This window comes from Cupressus sempervirens, chromosome 6, assembly GCF_028749045.1.
Source record: "Cupressus sempervirens isolate cs-2001-9-10 chromosome 6, ASM2874904v1, whole genome shotgun sequence".
Classification (NCBI taxonomy): Eukaryota; Viridiplantae; Streptophyta; class Pinopsida; order Cupressales; family Cupressaceae; genus Cupressus; species Cupressus sempervirens.
Genome location: NC_143123.1, coordinates 87,258,973 through 87,278,024, shown reverse-complemented (window position 1 = coordinate 87,278,024; position 19,052 = coordinate 87,258,973). Strand labels below are relative to the sequence as shown.

At 36.0% G+C, this 19,052-nt stretch overlaps 1 protein-coding gene across 6 annotated transcripts; it reads right to left on the bottom strand.

Moving 5' to 3' along the window:
* Positions 1-1,071: 1,071 nt before the first annotated feature.
* Positions 1,072-17,253, bottom strand: LOC149551310 (uncharacterized). Of its 6 annotated transcripts, none has more exons than XR_016352724.1 (3): positions 15,718-17,230; positions 13,512-13,650; positions 1,072-1,352 (listed from the first exon to the last, which is right to left on the bottom strand). XR_016352724.1 is itself a non-coding variant. In XM_089786866.1 (2 exons), exon 1 carries the CDS (start codon positions 17,025-17,027, stop codon positions 15,720-15,722), a length of 1,308 nt encoding a protein of 435 aa, XP_089642992.1. In that variant the 5' UTR covers positions 17,028-17,253; the 3' UTR covers positions 1,072-1,352; positions 15,718-15,719. The 6 variants fall into 6 exon arrangements, 3 of the variants coding, with proteins under 3 accessions (XP_089642992.1, XP_089642993.1, XP_089642994.1); XR_016352727.1 differs by lacking the exon at positions 15,718-17,230 and adding an exon at positions 11,163-11,276 and having other exon boundaries at positions 11,459-13,650; XR_016352725.1 differs by lacking the exons at positions 1,072-1,352; positions 13,512-13,650 and adding exons at positions 14,046-14,188; positions 14,943-15,014 and having other exon boundaries at positions 15,718-17,174.
* Between the last annotated feature and the right edge of the window lie 1,799 nt (positions 17,254-19,052).

Sequence of the window (19,052 nt, the reverse complement as noted above, 5' to 3'; positions counted from 1 at the left end):
TAGCTAAATCCGTAGCACATGAAAGTACTAATTGCAAATTGTGCAAGATCCAAGAGAGTGATAACATGTTTCTTCGAGGCACATTGAGAATTATAATTTTTCGAATCTTACTAATCTTTTGGGACCATATGCGTAAATGTAATTAAATGTCAAAGCAACTATTGTACATTGTAATTTATTTTATAATTTTGAATAGAAATGATGCACATATTTAATAGTGATTTGACTATTTTGTTGTTTGGAACTTGTTTCTGATCGTATTCTAGTCACTAATTCTATTAAAATGATGAATAAATTATACTAGTTTCATTACTATTTCAATTGATTGTGTCTAATTAAAAAAAGCAATGCTATATTTTAACTTGTTTCTTAATGGTTCATTATTTTGGAGAGTTGAATTTTGATTAAAAACCTGTTACATTGGAAAGAATGATTTAATGGAAGATTTTAATTTTCATAAGCAACAAAAAGGTTTCACATTGAATTTAATGGAGGATTTTATCATTCATAAGGGACAAGAAGATTCCTTGTTGAAATTTTCTTATTAAAAGAGAACATTTCTATGATAGGTGAATCGGAGGTTTGGATCTGAATTGTAAAAAATCTCACCCAAATTTAACCTTCATACTTGTCAATATGAACTTCCTCTTAATTGTCGATTATACTTGTCAATATGGACATCCTCTTAATTGCCAATTTGTTTTATGTGGAAAAATGGTGTTTTTAAAAATATTTTATTAATAGAAGATTCTAGCTAAGGATTTGATTGTTTTAATATAATAACTTACCATAATGCGTTAATGAAGTTTGAATCTTACTTGCAAAGATTATGACATCCTAATTTAAATGTTAGAGTAATGATCTTTTAAAATTTTATTTAAACAATTTATTTATTAGCTTAATAATATTTATTATATTTTAGGTTGTGCACAAATGATAAGGCCATAAGGTTCTCATGTTGGAGAGCCATATTTGAATCACCCAAAATGACATATGTGATCTTTGTGACTTAACTCTAAAAATTGAAAAACATAAAAAAAATAACCTGTAAAGTAATCTAACTCATTCAAATGTATAATGAAAGAAATCTTAAATAACAATAAAAAATAATCTTATTCCAACTCCGCTTTTTCACAACCAAACAGATTATACATATTCCCTATCAAATTCTGGGAGGACCAAACAAAGAAGAATATGTATTCCAATTTTGTATTCCCAAAATAACAAACCTGGAATAGGTATTTCTGTTCTTGTATTCCTGTTCTGCTTGCCAAGTGGGCCCTAACAGTCCCATGGAAAGGGTCTTCCAATATACATGGCAACAGGGGCATTCAACAGTGGTAGTGAGGCACCTAATGTCATATCATGATCATGATCATGTTCATAACACACAAAACATAATTTTTTGAAAACTATAACATAAAATTTAAGTAAATAAAATAAAAGTAGTGAGACACCTAATGTCATATCATGATCATGATCATGTTCATAACACAAAACATAATTTTTTGAGAACTATAAAACAAAATTTAAGTAAATAAAATAATAGAACTCTTTTGAAAACGAAAAAACTAACTCTTAACTAAATAAAAGTACTCTCATTGAACAAAATACTCTTCAAGAAAATAAAAAATAACTATTTCAATAATAATTAAGTAAACAAATGTAAATAGAATATAATAGTTAAAAAAACTCGTTAGAAAATAACAATATTCCAATATATACTCTCAGTTTCAACAGATATATTTAGATATGTACTAGTTCTTTATTAAATAGGCAGCCTAACAAGGGGGCTGACCCTTGCAACAACACAGCCCAAGGGCCAAGGAATCAACAGCACAACAGAAAAAGTGCTAGCAAATACAAAATAGTGCCTCAAACAGAACACTGTCAGCAAAGTAACTTGACTTCTTTAGATATGCCACTTGGAAAAGGGGCCACAACTGACCATTTTTAGCAAATAGGCCAAAAAAGGCCTTTAACAGCATACAGCCAACAACCCATCCAGTGAGGAAAGCTAATAAAGGGAGTTTGAAAGGCTCCCGAGACCTTCCTCTTGGAAAACACAAAGGTGTTCAAGACAGCATCATCCCAACCAAAGATCCAGCCCCAAGCTGCAGAACTCCTTTCCACCCAATAGCAAAAGAGCCCACCTTTATAGGAGCAAAGAAGGAATAGACCAGCAGGACAAGGAGCACACTGTTAAATAAGCTCGCATCCAAACATTTACAGAAGAGAGCCCACATAGAGTTACAAGCCTCCTCATGAAGCAAATATCCACCTCCAGAGAAGACGCTTCCACCTCCATAGGAACCATGAAAGAAGAAGAAACAAACTGAAAGCTTACCTCCTACCCACCAGAACACCCCTCCTCAAGGTTAGTAACAACCACCAAACCTGCTGCAATCCTCAACCAAAAAACAAAAGAACAGAGCAAGCCCTTGACAACTATCAGCAAACAACTGACCACAAGAAAACAAGACAACTGTCCTTAGCAACTAAAATGGACAGTCCAAAAAAGAAGATGAAAAGAACACTGAAGATGTCAGCAAGTTTCATCACAAATTAATCTAAAACCACCAGTCTCAAGAATGGCAACCAAAATAAATGCCACTCTACTAAAATCGCCATCATTATCAGGCTACCAATCTCAACTCCAATTCTCCATAAGCCTGAAGAGCCACCATCTTCAAGCTCAATGCAATGAACGTAAGACATGAAAATCAATACAAATTTTCAAGCCCCAACAATATCTGGAGCAACACATTCCCATCAACCAGGCCACAGCCTGCGACATCTCCAGTCACTACAAGGGCAACACAAAAACATGGCATCCAATCTTAGAGAAGGGAGCAGAATCCCATATCACCCTCATCAGCAAACAGGAGAATCATCCCATTTGCTTGTTGCCATAACACTTCCTCGACTCCAGTCACTACAAGAGCAACACAAAAACATGGCATCCAATCCTAGAGAAGGGAGCAGAATCCCATATCACCCTCATCAGCAAACAGGAGAATCATCCCATTTGCTTGTTGCCATAACACTTCCTCGACGCCAGAAATCACAACAAGGGCATCCAACCGCTTTGGACACCCAACATCCCACCCTCAATCTCAACTTCCTCATCTTCAGATAGAGCCATAGTGCTGCCCAAACCATACTCCTTAATCAATTCTATGTTCCAAAAACAGAGCACACCCAAGAAGAAAAGTGTTGATCAAAATTGAGGAACACTGTACTAAGCAAGTCCAAAGCCCCAAACAAAGCAGGGTGTCAGAGGGACAACTATCTGAGCTTCACTATCACTAAGAAACCCACCACAAAGGGATGAAAAGCATTTGCCACCACCAACTTTCAGAACCACACCCAAAGAGGGAATAAGGAAACCACCACTAGCATGGGGCATACACAGCCCAAGGACCCACAAAAAGCAACAGTACCCTCCCCGCCTGTATCAAAAGAAAGCAGAGGTAGACAAGACAAAAAGAGACTCCACCCTAAAAAATGGTAATAGCACTGTCCACATCCAAAGAGCAGCCCATAAGACAGGCCCATTCCATAAAGTTCATAACAAACTGGGCGGCACTCACATCCAAGTCCACAACAGCCCAACAATGACAGGCAATTTTGCAAATAAACCCACAACACTGATGGGCCAAAAGAGAAGAACAGCGCATTCTCTGTCACCCCCACACCATCAAATTCAAACAGGGCATCCTCCACACGCCTGATACTGACAACCTTAACAAGAACAAACTTGAGTAGACAATGTCCACCCAACATAAAGCTGTCCACCGTGTCCATCGGTTCTCCACCCACCAAGACAAACTCCCAATGTGAAGGGAAAAAGCGAAGATGAGTCTCAACACCAAGCAAAGGGTACCGACAACCTTAACAAGAACAAACTTGAGTAGACAATGTCCACCCAACATAAAGCTATCCACCGTATCCATCAGTTCTCCACCCACCAAGACAAACTCCCAATGTGAAGGGAAAAAGCGAAGATGAATCTCAACACCAAGCAAAGGGTACCAACCTTAACAAGAACAAACTTGAGTAGACAATTTCCACCCAACATAAAGCTGTCCATCAGTTCTCCACCCACCAAGACAAACTCCCAATGTGAAGGGAAAAAGCGAAGATGAGTCTCAACACCAAGCAAAGGGGTAAAGAAACCATAGCATTCACAGCCGCCAACAGAGTAGCAGAAGCACTATCCACAGAACACCTGAAAACACAGCATTTTTTGGGGATTTGATGGCCACAAAAAGGAGGAAAACAGCATGTCCTCTGTTGACATTACAGTCAAGTTTGTTTATTAGTGACACACATGCTTAATCAGATAGTTAGTAGCTACCGAGCTTATCTTGCAGTTTATAGTGTTAACCAAGTAATTCAAGCTCTACCGAGTTCTACAGTTGCTACCTAGTGCTCGAAACAATATTCAGTTTGCACCGAGCAGTGTCAACCAAGTGATTCAGTTTATACCGAACTTGCACTAATAGTGTTGACCGAGCTATGCAGTGTCAACCAAGTAATTCAGTTTATATGTCGAGTTTCGCAATGTTCACCGAATCACAAGTGCATACCGAGTTCAAGCTACTTGGAAGTGATTAGTATGAGCTGAGCTTCTACGTCCACCAAGTACATGACGATGCCGAGCGTTGACAATGGTTGCCGTGTGTCAGAACCTCACAAAGTTTGTCTTCAAAACTCGAGTACTTGCAGTTGGGCTGACTTTGGTGAAACTTGTATTGTAGCCGACTTTGATGAATTGTAAATTGGATTGGTATATATGTAACATATTGTATCACATCCAAAGAGAAAATGGTATGAAAATAGAAAGATATATATATATATATAAGAGCAAAAGTGTGAAGTAAGAAGGTTACAAGCAGTATAAGGAGCACCAAAGATTTATCCATCACAACAAGGTGATCATTACACTCCAAAGGAATCTCATTCAGCAAATCAAAGTTGCAAATCTGAGATCAGCCAACAAGTGGAACAGTTAAATCCTTTCACAAGGTAGACTTAACAATCTTTTGTAAGTCTCTTGACCGAGTGCATACTTCACTATATCTTTGTAAATCCTTTTGCAAGGTGGACCTAGCAGTCCTTATTGCTCCTAATAGGGCAGATCACAAAAGTGGTCATTGTAAGCTTTAACAGGCCAACTTTATACTATAGTACTAAAGCTTGTGGTTATCATCCCCACCCCAATTTTACTTTCTATTTGGAAGGTTTTTAGGTTACCATATTGCGTGTCAAAGCATTATGCATGTTTTAATGCTTTCAGTTTTTCATGCATGCAATTAGATCAGAATACATACGAAAGATTAATTGGTGAATTAAGATTAAGTTTTATTGGTTACTAATTCACCCCTCCCCTCTCAATAACCTAGCCTATCTTATATTTTCAACAATCCTCGAGCCACATGAGCATGCCCATCACAAAAAGGTACTTCTCAAACCCAAAGGGGCAAAGGTCGGACAAGTAGAGCCAGTGCTCATCATAGGTGCAACAAAGGGATCCAAAAACAACAGACTAAAACCCATGATTGCAGGCAAATGCTTCAAACCACAAAAACATCGTCCAAACTCTCTCAATCCACCCAGATCATCATCCTAGTCCTCATCCTTGCATCTCCAGAATTTGAAAAACCCACACTCCCGCTCAAATGCTTCATCTTCTATGCTACCAATATTCATATGGATTGTCCTACATATCTGTAGTATGTACTAGGTATTCAGCAACTATCTAAATATACTAGAAACTATCTGGATGTAAAATGAGTGAATAGCATTCTTAAGCTTTTTGCCTGGTCATAGAAATTTGGAATTGACCAGAGAAACAATCTTTATGAAGTAAGATATAAATATTTAAAACCTTCGAATGAAATACCCTCAACCATCAGCAATATTTTTTTCAAAACAGTTCAGAAGGTTGATAAAACCTACCCATTGAAATTGGATTCCAACCCTAGACCCTCGATCCGAGTCTATATCTGATCCGAGTCCTAATTCTAAGTGGATTCATCCCGATCTAGGCACCCTGTGTGTCCAGACGGATCCACCTAGACCCATAGGCTAAAATACACTCGAAAATCCACTCGGAATCACAAAGTAAAAGATGGATCTTGCAAGGATAATGTGAGGATCTCTACAGATCCATGGGCCATAAGTTCATAAAGTGGGTCCAATCTTCATTAAAAATGATTTTTTGATTTTTTTTTCCATGTAACACTAAAACGAACCTTTTATTCATATATACATACACACACATGAATCCTTACAAATCATAATAGGAAAAAAAAATCATGAATCCGTGGATCCAATTCTCGTGCCTGAATCCAAATCGATAACTTGGAAAATATCCTAGTCAAACGAAATCCCCAAATTTTTAACTAAAGATCTCATTTTCCACTATGACCCCTAAAATTGATCTTCTTGTAAACACCAATGTAGTAGCCACTCAAATGGTAAACACCTTTAAGAGGCTAAATAAAAAACAAATGGGGTAGTAAAACTACCATTGTCATCACAATTATAATCCTCGCATGCTCCTTACTAACAAACATCCAAGCCCTAGAAGAAATGCCTATTAAATCATTTACCAATCAATAAATATGAATAAAGAAAAAAGAGCAAGGACGTGATTCCTAGAAATGCAATCATCTCAACATAGAGGAATACCGAGAGAAATTAATCATCTCAATAGGTGGGAGTATCTTGACATTGGGTAGTCTAATTGATAAATTGATACCCTGAATCCAACGGAGATGCTCTTATTAAAAAAGCCAGGTAATTACAAATGAAATGCAACTCATTTTTTTAAATTCAGGGTGACCATGAAATAAGTTAATGGCAAGCCACCATTAAAATGAAAATATGCTCATTACTAAAATGGGAGGATATAATTCCAATAATACAATACACACTATTCAAAAGGAACAAGAGTTTTAACTTGTTCAAGAAAGAATAGCCACTAATGTTATTCTTTCCCAATAAAATTTAACTTAGATCTACATCCTCTAGCCTTTTATAGCTATGTGACCTACCAATCGCCTACTAGGAGTATCTTGGAGTAAAGTCAACTCTGGTTTCTTTAGATCACATACAGCAAAATTAACTGTGTAGCAACATGGTTCTTCTAAAATGGATTGTGAGATGGCAAGCTTGAGGACTTATCTTTTCCAATTATTCAAGCATCCAAAAGCAACACAACTGCATTATGCAAGAATTAGAACACAAGATTGATTAGAGGAAACTAAAGCAATATTAATTTACTAATCCCCATACTAAGCATGAAATTCATCTTTAACATATTACAGCATATTTGCATACTCATCCACTTGGCTAACTTAGCAAATATAGTACCAAATTAACATTCCTAGATTTTGGCAATCTAAATAACTCTTTCCTCTGTTGTATTTTAGTGCAGCTTTCTGTGATATTGGGTGAATTACATAGAGCTCTACAAACCAATTTATCATTTACTAAACCGATCATAAGTTTGTCATTGACTTTTAAAAAAATCATTATTTTCCATGAATATCTGCATAGTTACATTGCTATTGAGGATGCGGGTACAAAGGGGCCTCAATTTGGGGACAGCAGGACTATTACAAAGTAACGCACTAAATAGAGTAGCATGATATCAAATCAAGTACAAAATATAGTGAAAGGAGACCTCTGTTCATTCCACATGAGGTCCAACCTCAGGCAACAATTGCTAACATGGCTAGGAACTTGGGGTCACTGTCATCCTCGTGTCCCCAAGACGCTAGTGTTTGGTAAGGGTATGGGACTCCCTGGAACACTGCGTATTTGATTAAAGCTAGTCAAGTCTCCTCATTTATTTGTACTGAAACTCCGGGACGCATCTACACATAAACCCTTGAGTTTCTAATATCGAGGCATCCTAGAGACTTGGGTAAGGGTACTTGGTGTCCTGCAACCACTACTCAATCTTCATCAAAATGTAGGGGTAATCTGGAGTCCCCTAGACATTTCAAGGACGCCTAGGAGTCCCCTAGGCATCTAAGGGACACCCAGAGTCCCCTAGGCATCTAGGCATCTCAAGACTTCTAAAAGTCTCTTATACCAACACATTTAAACAATAATATTTTTTTTTTAATTCTTGTTTTCTTCTAATATCAGTAAGCAAGTCAGATTTATAGATATATTTTTGGTTGATTGAAGGGTATCTTTAAATCGTTTACAAATTAAGTTATCAGTTGAAATTTCAATACAGATGCAAATTCGAGATTTGGGTTCAAAATTTGTCTAAAAAAATTATGGGTTGGGTTGGGAGTCATTTTGGGTCTGTTCGTACAAGAATTTAATACACTTGTGCATGTGTGTGCATATGCATGTGTGTCCTGCAGCAAATAAGTTCATACACCACTATGCTAGTACTAAAGCAACGTAGCAAAATACACCACCACATGTATTGCTGTTTTAGTCCAAATGACATAACAAAATGCCAAAATACAACACCATATCAATGTTTTAATTCAAAAACAATAATGTCAATATTAATTATCAGCCATCAATGATCACATATCATCAAAAACCATCAGACAAATCATTAACATTCTCTCGTTGCAATTTACAAGCACAAAAACTGTCACTAGCATCAGTACTAGCAACGTCAAGCTCAACCTCACAATCAGCATCAACATTACTAGGTAGCTCATGATCAACATCATCAATTGCAAATGCATCAAGTGGGCAATCAAATCTTCCAACTCCACACACTCTAGTTAAATATCCCAATTGCTTTGCCTCCCCTTTTTTGTAAGCATTATATTTGTGTGTTGTGAGCCTCAAGTTTAAATGCACAAAGGCAAAGTTACCTACCTTCTTGGAATTTTTAGTCTATAGCATTTTATTGAGTGGATGAAGGAGTATGTGCTCCAATTCCTCTAGGATGATGATGAACTAGCTTCTCATCAAGATTTAAGATTTTGAAATTAGAGAGCTAGGATTTTGAATAAAAAAATTTAAAAAATATATTCAATATTCATCAACAAGAATTTAGAAATTAGAATCTGAACAACTTGTGATAAAATTTTGATGGCAATGGTTGCTAGTACATTTGTCCACAGAGGTATCACCATTTATGAGCATCAGCAATTTTCATCTTCAAGAGCATCAAGACCACAATCATCGATGCTTGTGAAACTCGTGAATTCAAACATCATTGTAGGTTGTATGTGCTTAGGAAAGAGTCTTTGAAGGGTTGCCTTGTATCCATTAGCAACTTTAGGATCTCAATATGGGGCAACTCTAGTGGTATTCCCCCTAAGGACCAATTGACTATAGAACCTGGGCTCCATGCATAGGCAAGGAGATGCAAAGTGGTAATCCTTTTGTTTCATCTCTCTAACATGATTATATGTGGTTCATTGAAAACCCTTTCTTCAAGATCTTACTCTCTCACATATATGATATTTCTAATATCCTCAATCATTGAGTCTACGCCATCATATACCTCAGCCAAGCAATTCTTATCCATGTTAGTGTATCATATCATACTTAATATAGGCTCAATGAAGCTCATGAGGTACTTGGGAGGATTCCACCATGAGTCATCTAGTATTCAATATCTTAATGGAAGTTTCCCTGATACTTAGTAGATTGCCTTCATATGCTACAGTTAAAACCTGATTAGCATTCTAGACAATGCCTCTTTAACCTTGACAAGGTATCTCAAAACAATGGTGTTGGAGGCAAAGCAAGCCTCAGCAACCAATTTCAAAATCAAAACAATAATAAATTGAAATTGAGTTAATAATTTAAATTTAAAAACATAGAAAATTACTAAAGTGACTAATTTTCTAAAACATATTTAATTTTTAAATAAAATAACTTAACTTCAAGAGCTCAAATTTTGAAAATCATCTAAATATAGCTTGCATCATACAGTGGTTTACAATGAACTTTTAGATCTTTTATGCATCTTTGTACATTTTTTTGTTCCACTCAATTTTAGTACCATTTTTTTGCAACATTAGGTTGAGTGTGTGTAAACACAAGGTGTCCAAAAAATGTGTTTGAAGCACTCCTCGACCAATAACCCAGCAACCCTACAATTCTTGGCATTGTTAATTATTGCCTAAACAACATTTTGTGGGCCAACTTGCTCAATGGCTTGAATGAGAATGTTTGTAATGAAAGGACCATCCTTCACCTCCGTTCACAAACCACAACGTTCAAAATCATTTCACCTCTTATGGCAATAACATTGACTAAAGGTTGATTCATCTTATCTTTCCATCCATCGGATACTATGGTCACATCTATTTTGATTCATGAATCCTTGATGGGCTGCAAGGGAGCCTCTACATTGATCACCTCTGTATCTAATACATTGGTGTGCACCTTCCTATTAACTTGGGTCCTTGAACCCCTTTGGAGCTTCATTAATTGATCTCACCACTCTTTGCCAATATTGTGATCGAACAACATTAAATGACCATCCATTTGAATAGATGCATCTTGTTATGTCTTCCTCAGCAATCTCTCTAGCTTCATTCTAAAAAAATATTTCTAAGGGCCCTTTGCTCTCCTATTTGCAACCGGCTCTTGAGGAGTACCCAAGAATGGATGGCCCAATGCGAGTGGTTCATTGGGACAAGAAATTGAAGCCATAGATGATGTTTTGTTTTGTTTCTAGACTTTTGCAAAGGATGAGAATCCCAGTTGCTTCAAATCCTTGTTTTTCCTCTTGACTATATTTGTTGAAAATGTGGATTGAAAGAAGGGTTTTAGGTAAGCGTCTCATTAGCTCTTGGCTTCCTTGTACAAAATTTAATGTTTTTTTGAGGAATAAACAACAAATGTGCTTTTCACTTTACTAAATGAGCTATTAAATTCCTCTTTGCAATGGCTGGAAAATCCAAAAAAAAATTCCTTCATCAGGCATTGGTAGAACCATTTCCACATATGTCCATAGTGGAGAGCATCTATCTATTTTTGAAGTGGGAGATTTCAGTCTTAGAAACACTAGCCATTCTATGAATCTACAAACAACACAAAGTTTTTTTTTTAAATGAAAAAAAAAAAAAAAAAAAAAACTAGAGAGCTCATTTCTTTTTGTAAAAAAAATGCAAAAAACCTTTTGAAAACAAACAAAATAAACAAAACCTTACCTTTTTTGTTGAAATCTTCCTCTTCAATGTCTTTGAGTTGTCCACACTTGCAACCACATAGGAATAACTCACAAACAAGCTTAGAGCATTCAAAAATCACCTATCAACACTCCTCTAGCAATGGCAACCAAAAAAAAGTTTAACAATGGAAGCAAGAAGTTTTTCTTCTTGTTCACAAATGCACAAATGATAGAATGGCAAAAAACACTTTACATAGAAGTCAATTCTAGGTTTTGAGGGTCGAATAGACCTAAAAAGTCAATAAAAGCCTTAGTCATTGGATTCGCGTATCAAACCTCGAATCCAAATTCGGGTCCGATCCGTATCCAAAATCGCACGTGGATCCTAGGGGCTAGGATCCTGCTTCTGGATCTATCAGGATCCGCGACCCAAGGATGCTAATGGATCCACAAGGCAGAATCAAGGATCCAAGCAAGAATCTGTGGCAATACAAGGCACAAAACATAAAATCATGAATGTGAATGTTCTTATTTTCTTTATAATCATGAAAATAGATCAATTATCAAGTATACTAGATTCATAGATGCATACTAGAATCATAGATTCATACTATGAAATAATTTCTCTTAGTTTTTTGTACATAAATATATATATATATACACACGAAAATCCATGGATCCAATTCGCGTACCTCAATCGGATTCGTTTCACAAATCGGCAACTAAGATAAAAGCTTTACTGTAAGTCAACAAAAGCTAATATTGGGAGCCCAATTCCTCCCAAATTCTTCCCAAGCTCGCATGGTGCATTTGAAAGTCTACCAAATTCTCTTGAAAGTCGCCAAAAGTCTGAAACTTCATATTTTGACCAAATTTCTCAAACTGAAATAGAATTATGGGCAAATACCAACCAACTTTGAATTGCAAGCAAACTGAATTGTGAATTCTTGGTTTCCTAATTGAATGTGGTAACGTAGTTTACAAAAATACTAGTTATCATTGCATATACTATTGCTAGTTATGTTTGCTACCCTAAATAAAAATAAAAACTAGGGTTTCTATGTTTGCAATTCATGTGGTGCTATTGTCATATTTTTGATACAAATATAAAACTTCCATTTGTTAATTCAGTAATTTTATTTACTATTATAGTTTATAATAGTAATTAGTAATTTGATATTCCCTATAAAATATTCTTGATTTATTAAAACATCAAGGTTCGAGTATATTGTAGTTTGTACTTGGCATTTGCAATTTTACTTATTATTATATTAATATGCATCTTTTCACAACTAGCATTTCAAGTATTGTGTATAGAATATAATATATACCAATGAATCAAGACTCGTCGCGAGTCACACAAGTCAAGTCACCCCTACCGGGTCAAAACAACCCATAATCTTGACCCTCCGAGTCACAATCACTGACTTGCCTAACTCGCCTGATTTTTAATTTTAGTTTTTAAAATTTTCTTAATAACTATAAAATTTACCTGTGAACTTACGTAATCAATGTATGTGATCAAATTACCTTCTATTTCATGATATTATTGTGTCTTTAAGCTTTGTTAGATAATGGAAAGTTCTTTAAGTCCTAAAAAGTCTCCAAATTTCAAGGGTTTTGTCGCTCTGCCAAGTCATGAACAAGTTCAACACAATTCATAAGTCGAGTAACCTTTGTCAAGTTAGAGTCGAGTCTGAGTCTAGGAACTATGGTATATAAACCACCAAAACCACCTTCACAGAAATATGTCCCCCAAGAACGATCTTAGAAGGTTTATTTATTGCTTCGGAAGAGCAATGACATTATAGTATGTATCTAAGTGATAGAAGAATTGAAATTTTAATGGACGAGCACGCTTCAAGGTTACATAGCCACTTTCTTTTAGCTAATCATACAACTTGTGCGGATTCTTGAAGTCGTGTAATTTAGGTTATTGAACTTGCCTTTAAGAATTAATCTCACAAGAAGCCACTATAGTCAAATGGGAAAGATTAATATGTCAACAAATTAATTCCCTGCTCGCAACAATTAAAATTTGCAATTGAAATAACCTAGATTCTTCCTAGAACAAGATGCTCTACCCATAAACAACTTCCACATTTCCAAGGCAACCCCACAATAGTCATCTGCTCAAACAAACAAATTAATACAAATTTTAAGAAAGAAGTTAGAGCAAAAGCAACTTGAAATTTGAATTTATAAAGCTACAATAAATTTGTAAACTCTGTCATTGTAATGCTATCTATGAACATTGTATCAACAATCGGTGCAGCACGCACAACCGGGTAGGCTTCATGTTACCAATACCAACCTCATACTTAATAACAAGACAACAATATAAATATACACAAACAAAAGCAATGGTGTCCACTAGTCTATTTCTCACCTCGGTATTGAGACTAACCATTATATAGGCCAATAAACATCCAAGGCTAAAACCTTTGCAAGAACAAAACTCATGTTCCTGTCATGAAAGCCCATGCAGCTCATCGAACACAGCAAAGCAGGTTGATCTGCAGCTAAATCTTCAATAGCAACCAGAAATTAATTTTCCTCAATATACCTAGGAAATTGCCATCACAGATGCACTACAAAAATGATATGATCACAACTAGAATTAAAGATCACAATACAAAACAATCAAGCTAATCTAAACAACCTAGGACCAAAAAATTGAGACTCACTATCACTTGAAATCAAGAGAACTAATTAGTCCATAAATTTGACGAAGAACACTATCTACAAGCATCTTGCATGTCCTGCATATATAAAACTTAATTTTATTGCATGCATCCTGTACATTTTATTCACAACAGGGTAGGCCAATCTGAAATGAGACCTCCAGACACTTCCTCATTACACATACAATCTTCTTCAAAAATAACGCCACAAAAAACACAATTGAACCTTGACAACGCAATTTAACAAAACCAATATGTACTTTTCAGACAAATTTAAGAAAATATATATCAATGTGAATTTTTCAAAATCCTCACAGGCTTAAAAAAAGAAGACATCGTTGGAACAGTTTTTCTTTGTAAGATTTCTGCAACGCATCATCATCTGGCATCAAAAACAGGGGGATAAAATAAATATTCATATGATAATATCCAACATATTTACTACCTTCTATCATATTGAAACCGCTAGCTATCTGCTGTTATATAAATTCCGGTGATTATAAACTGTAAATATAAAGCTCTCTTTATACATGACTGACTGTTTTGAAGGCCTGTCATGGACTAGACAGTGTAATTTCACAAGCTAGAGATCAATAGTAAACATGATATTTCTACAGTCCATAAAGTTAGATGTAATACTTCTGGATTTAACTGTACTGCTATTTTTAGCATCACCCATTAGGATCATACGGAATAACAGTTAGATCCAGAAGTTAGAACTACTATATCTAGCTAGAGATTGACAATTCGTTCCTTTAGACAGAGCAGCAACACCAAGCAAATTGTAAGTGCTGTGCAGGTGGCCTCTGTTCAGTGTAGCAGGGTAAAGCTAATACTACATTACAGTTGATTCAGGCAAATAGAAGATCATTGAGTGTCAGTTACATTTGTGCATTTAATGTTACATAGGAGAAGCCAAAGACAAATGCACCTATTTGAGAGTGATTGATCTGCAATTATTGTCAATCTAATTTTGATGTGTTGTAGCTTCTCCAGGGGCCTCCAGTAGAATTTCATATTAATTTATATCATCTAATTGCACTTTATTTATTTATTTTCATTTTAAGCTGACATTTAGTCAAATATAAATGAACTCGCCATCATCACCATTATAAGCACATTAAAAATCAGAATACCTTTCAAAAATCCAAATGGAAAACGCAAGATATGATTAAGAAAATCTCTGATTGGCATCCCATAGTGCATAACTGCACAAAGAAAAAGAATATAATATAAATCTGATAGTGTCTGACTGAGAAGATATATCTAATTGCACCAACACTGGCCTTAATGAGCGGCCAGTGATAGCGATTACTTCTAAGATTTCTCAAATTCAGAAGTTGTGTGACCGCTCTCTCACATAAATAAAAATTAAAAGAAATTTTGTAAAACTAAAAGACACATATTTATCCATGACTTGATCTAAAAATAGTTCTCTTTACTTTCATCAATTAAATGGCAATACCAAGTACATGCTGTACATTATCTATAAGACAAAGATGGACGACAGAACTTTCTCTGTGTGTGATTCTTGCAATCTTATCATTAACCGAGGACCATCCAACCACTCTTATAACACAAAGACGAAATCTTCTTTCTGGACTCACAACACTAAGAGTGGAGGGCAAGTTTTCAAAAGATGGGCATTACCAATTTGCAGGTATCTTGAACCGTGACTAAAATATTCTGACCAATAAATAACTATTATACCATGCACTACAACACAACGTCAACTCCCAACCCTCGCAAGTTCGGGGCAAGTGTCCAAAAAATTGGCATACCAAACATCTTAAGACATGAAAACTTGAAATATCTAGCCAAGAACACTACCAAACCCTCTTGATCTTTGTGCATGTAGTTATCGGAAGAATAGGCAACGGAATTAAAAGAGAACAAAAGGAATGACCTTACTTTCACTTAGACACCAGCAGCATCTCAGGCTTCCGGCGCTTAGTGGGCGTACTATTCTTACTTGCAGAAGCATCAGCAGTGGCCGCAGCAACTCTTGCCGCACTCGCTCGGGCAGACACATCCAATCTCACAAGACTCCTAGTTGCCAAAATTGCTTCAGGCACCAAATCATGAGAAACTCTTGCGAAAAGCACCCGAACTGCGGACGATGCCGCATCCTTAACTTCCTGCGGATTCCGAGGCCCCAGCAGGCAGTGCCCCAGAATTCTCAACATCGGCTGTAGCATCTCCCAATTTAAAGGAACCCTGGCGCCCTTGGCACGGCTTTCATCAACGACACCACTACAACAATCTACCGAACCAGTCCCTCGATCACCTTTAGGGCTTGGACTCCCCCCATTGATGCCCTCCTCAATACCGAATTTCCTCAACTCGTCGATCAGGGTCCTCGGACCACTGCTAGGGTTAGGGTCATGATTTGGGGCAATGTTAGGGTTAGGCTCGGGATGATTCTCTGTAATAAACTCGTCTGTATAACAACGGGCGCACGCGCAGTTTTGCCCGGCAAGTCCCTGCACAAACTCGCAAGCCTCCACCTTTGACTCGGCGGGCATGAGAGCAATCTTTCTGTTGAACAGGTCGAGAGCAACACCGACAATGGAAGCCCTTTTGGTGGACTTTACGGCACCATGGGGTTCAAGAGGAGCGCAAAGCTGACCGACTAGCGGGCTTAGAGAACCCTCAGGAGCAGGATTTCTGGGAGCGTGATAAAGGCTAGGCTGGGCCAGGTCAGGTACATGGATGAGCACAGGACGGCCGCCTCTCGCCTTGGCTTCAGCCGTATACAGAGCAAGCAAAACGGCCTCAAAGCCCGCTAATGGTTGAACCTGCTGCTCAGAACCCTCGTGCTGGTTAACAACGCGAGATAAGTAAAGTCCTGCCACAAGCGGCACATACCTGAGGACAACCAAGTGAAGGTCCGGATCCTGCGTCTGAAATGTTTCGTAGAGCCATCGGCAGAGTGGATCAGAGGCAGAGCCTGAAGATTGGTGATGAAGAAATCTGTCCGCGATTGCTTCTGCAACTTCGCGGCTGTCGAGGAGAGCCTTCGCAGGGCTTTCGGAATCTATTAGGCCTTCGTAGGACTCATTGTTGCCCAGAATGGAAATTAGGGCTTGAATTGCAGAGCGAGCTTTGGCTATGGTTTCCCACCAGGCTTGCATCGGGTTGGTGTTGGAGGCTATTGTGGATCCGCTGTTGCTTCTATTGGTGGCGGCGCCGGCTGCTGTTCCTGTCGGTGATATCGCCATTTCCGAATTGTTTTTGTTTTCTCCTTTTTTTCGATGTGGGATTGTTGCCAGGCCTGTCAAATCAGTATTGGCTAAGAATTCCCTTTGACTGATAAGATTTTTCTGAACCGATGGTCGAGGCAACGCAGGGGATTTAGAAAATTTACGAGCCGGGAAAACCGGATGGCCGTATGTTGGTTTTGAGAATTAGTACGGTAACTATTAGTACCAGCCTAGCACTAGCCATGGGTGCAATAGGTACGCTAAAGTGATTTTCAAGGCAAAGTAAGAAAATAATTCGGTCTCTTATTTATTTATTAAAATTCATATCAAAAGGAAGATGGTCCTTCTACATTAATATAAACATTAATCTTAAATCTTATCACAAATATTAAATTGCAATGATAATTCAAATTGTAAACATAGCCTAAACCTTAATCATAACATAAACTTAAACTACTATTCTAATGCTAACTTTAACCATAAAAGTAATTGTATTCCTAAATCTAACCTTTATTCCTATCCTAAACTTTAATTACAATTCTAACCCTAACCATGATATAACTACTTTCCTTAACCATAAACCATATTCACAATCCTAACCTAACCTTAGCTCTCACACTAACACTCACTCAAAAATTACACCTAAATCCTAAACAATATCATAACCCAAACTTCAAGCCCTATCCTAATCCTAACCATTGCATTAACCTAAATTCTTACCTAAGCCTAACCCTAAATATTAATCGTAATCAAAACCTAATCCTAATGATGATATAAACCTTAAACCTAACCATAATCATAATTCTAAACCCTAGTCCTAGTTATAATGATAACAAGAACAATAACAATTATTCAAACCTCAACCCTAACTAAGATCCTAACTCTAGTCCTACTTCTAGTCCTAGTCCTACTCTTAAACCTAAACTCTAAACCTAATCAAAATCCTAACTCTAACCATAATACTAACTATCATGTAAATCCTAACCATTATATGATGTTTATTATTTTAAAAAGTATACTTTCTAATTTAACAAATAATAAATTTATTTTATTATCCTTACAAAATAAAGATAGAAAGAAGAAAGATTTGAAATATTGAGATTAATCAAAAGATAACTTCACAAGTAACATTTTATTATTATTATATGATTGGTTATAAATGTAATTAGACATAATAATTTCTAATAAATAATGTAACAATCATGTAACATTATAACAATAAATTCTAAATAAAGTTAAGGAGAGACTAAATTTAAGAAAATAGAAATTAACATAATTAGTGTTAGAAAGTCAAAGAACTTTTTGTCAATATCATAAGCTATGAATTGTTGAAATCACGAAGCTCACTTAGAGGTTTATTGGTTTTGTCAAAACAAAACAACAAAATCATTGCTTCAATTTCATGAGGAAAGTTCCAAACTTATTTCATAAATAATGATACACCACATTCAACAATGAAAAAAAAAATTACAAACAAAATATTTTCTAAAAAACTATATAAAAATAAATATAACAAAATATTTTAAAATGAAATAGCAATTGACTATTATATTTTAATTAGAGAAAGCAAATAAATATTCTTGACAATTTATTTCCCTCATTTTTTCCATATAAAAAACAAATGGAATTTATTCATGATGTATAAGGTGTAGACACCTAAAAACTTTTAGAAAATAAAGTATTTTTATTTTCTGAAAAATTCCTGATGACATCATCATTTATTAATTAATTATTTATTTAATTAATTAATTAATTTTTATGCCATTAAATCCCTTTATCTTAATTAAAAATATTTAATTAAGGAATCCCTCCCAAAAATGTTTAAATCTTATTTAAACATTATTTTCTTATTTATTAATTATTTAATTAATAAATTGACCAAAAAACTCAAAATAAATAAAAAAATTATTTTTTGCCCAAAACTTGGCCAATTTCCTTAATACCACTAACCTCTTCCAAAATCTTCTAATCCTTCTTTAATTTTGATTAAAGGCTAATCCCAGCATTTCCTACCCCTAATCCCAACTCAAAATATTTAATTAA

Bases quoted from the DNA above. Each gene is read 5' to 3' on its own strand.
- LOC149551310 (XM_089786866.1), bottom strand. From the start codon at position 17,027: ATGGCGATATCACCGACAGGAACAGCAGCCGGCGCCGCCACCAATAGA.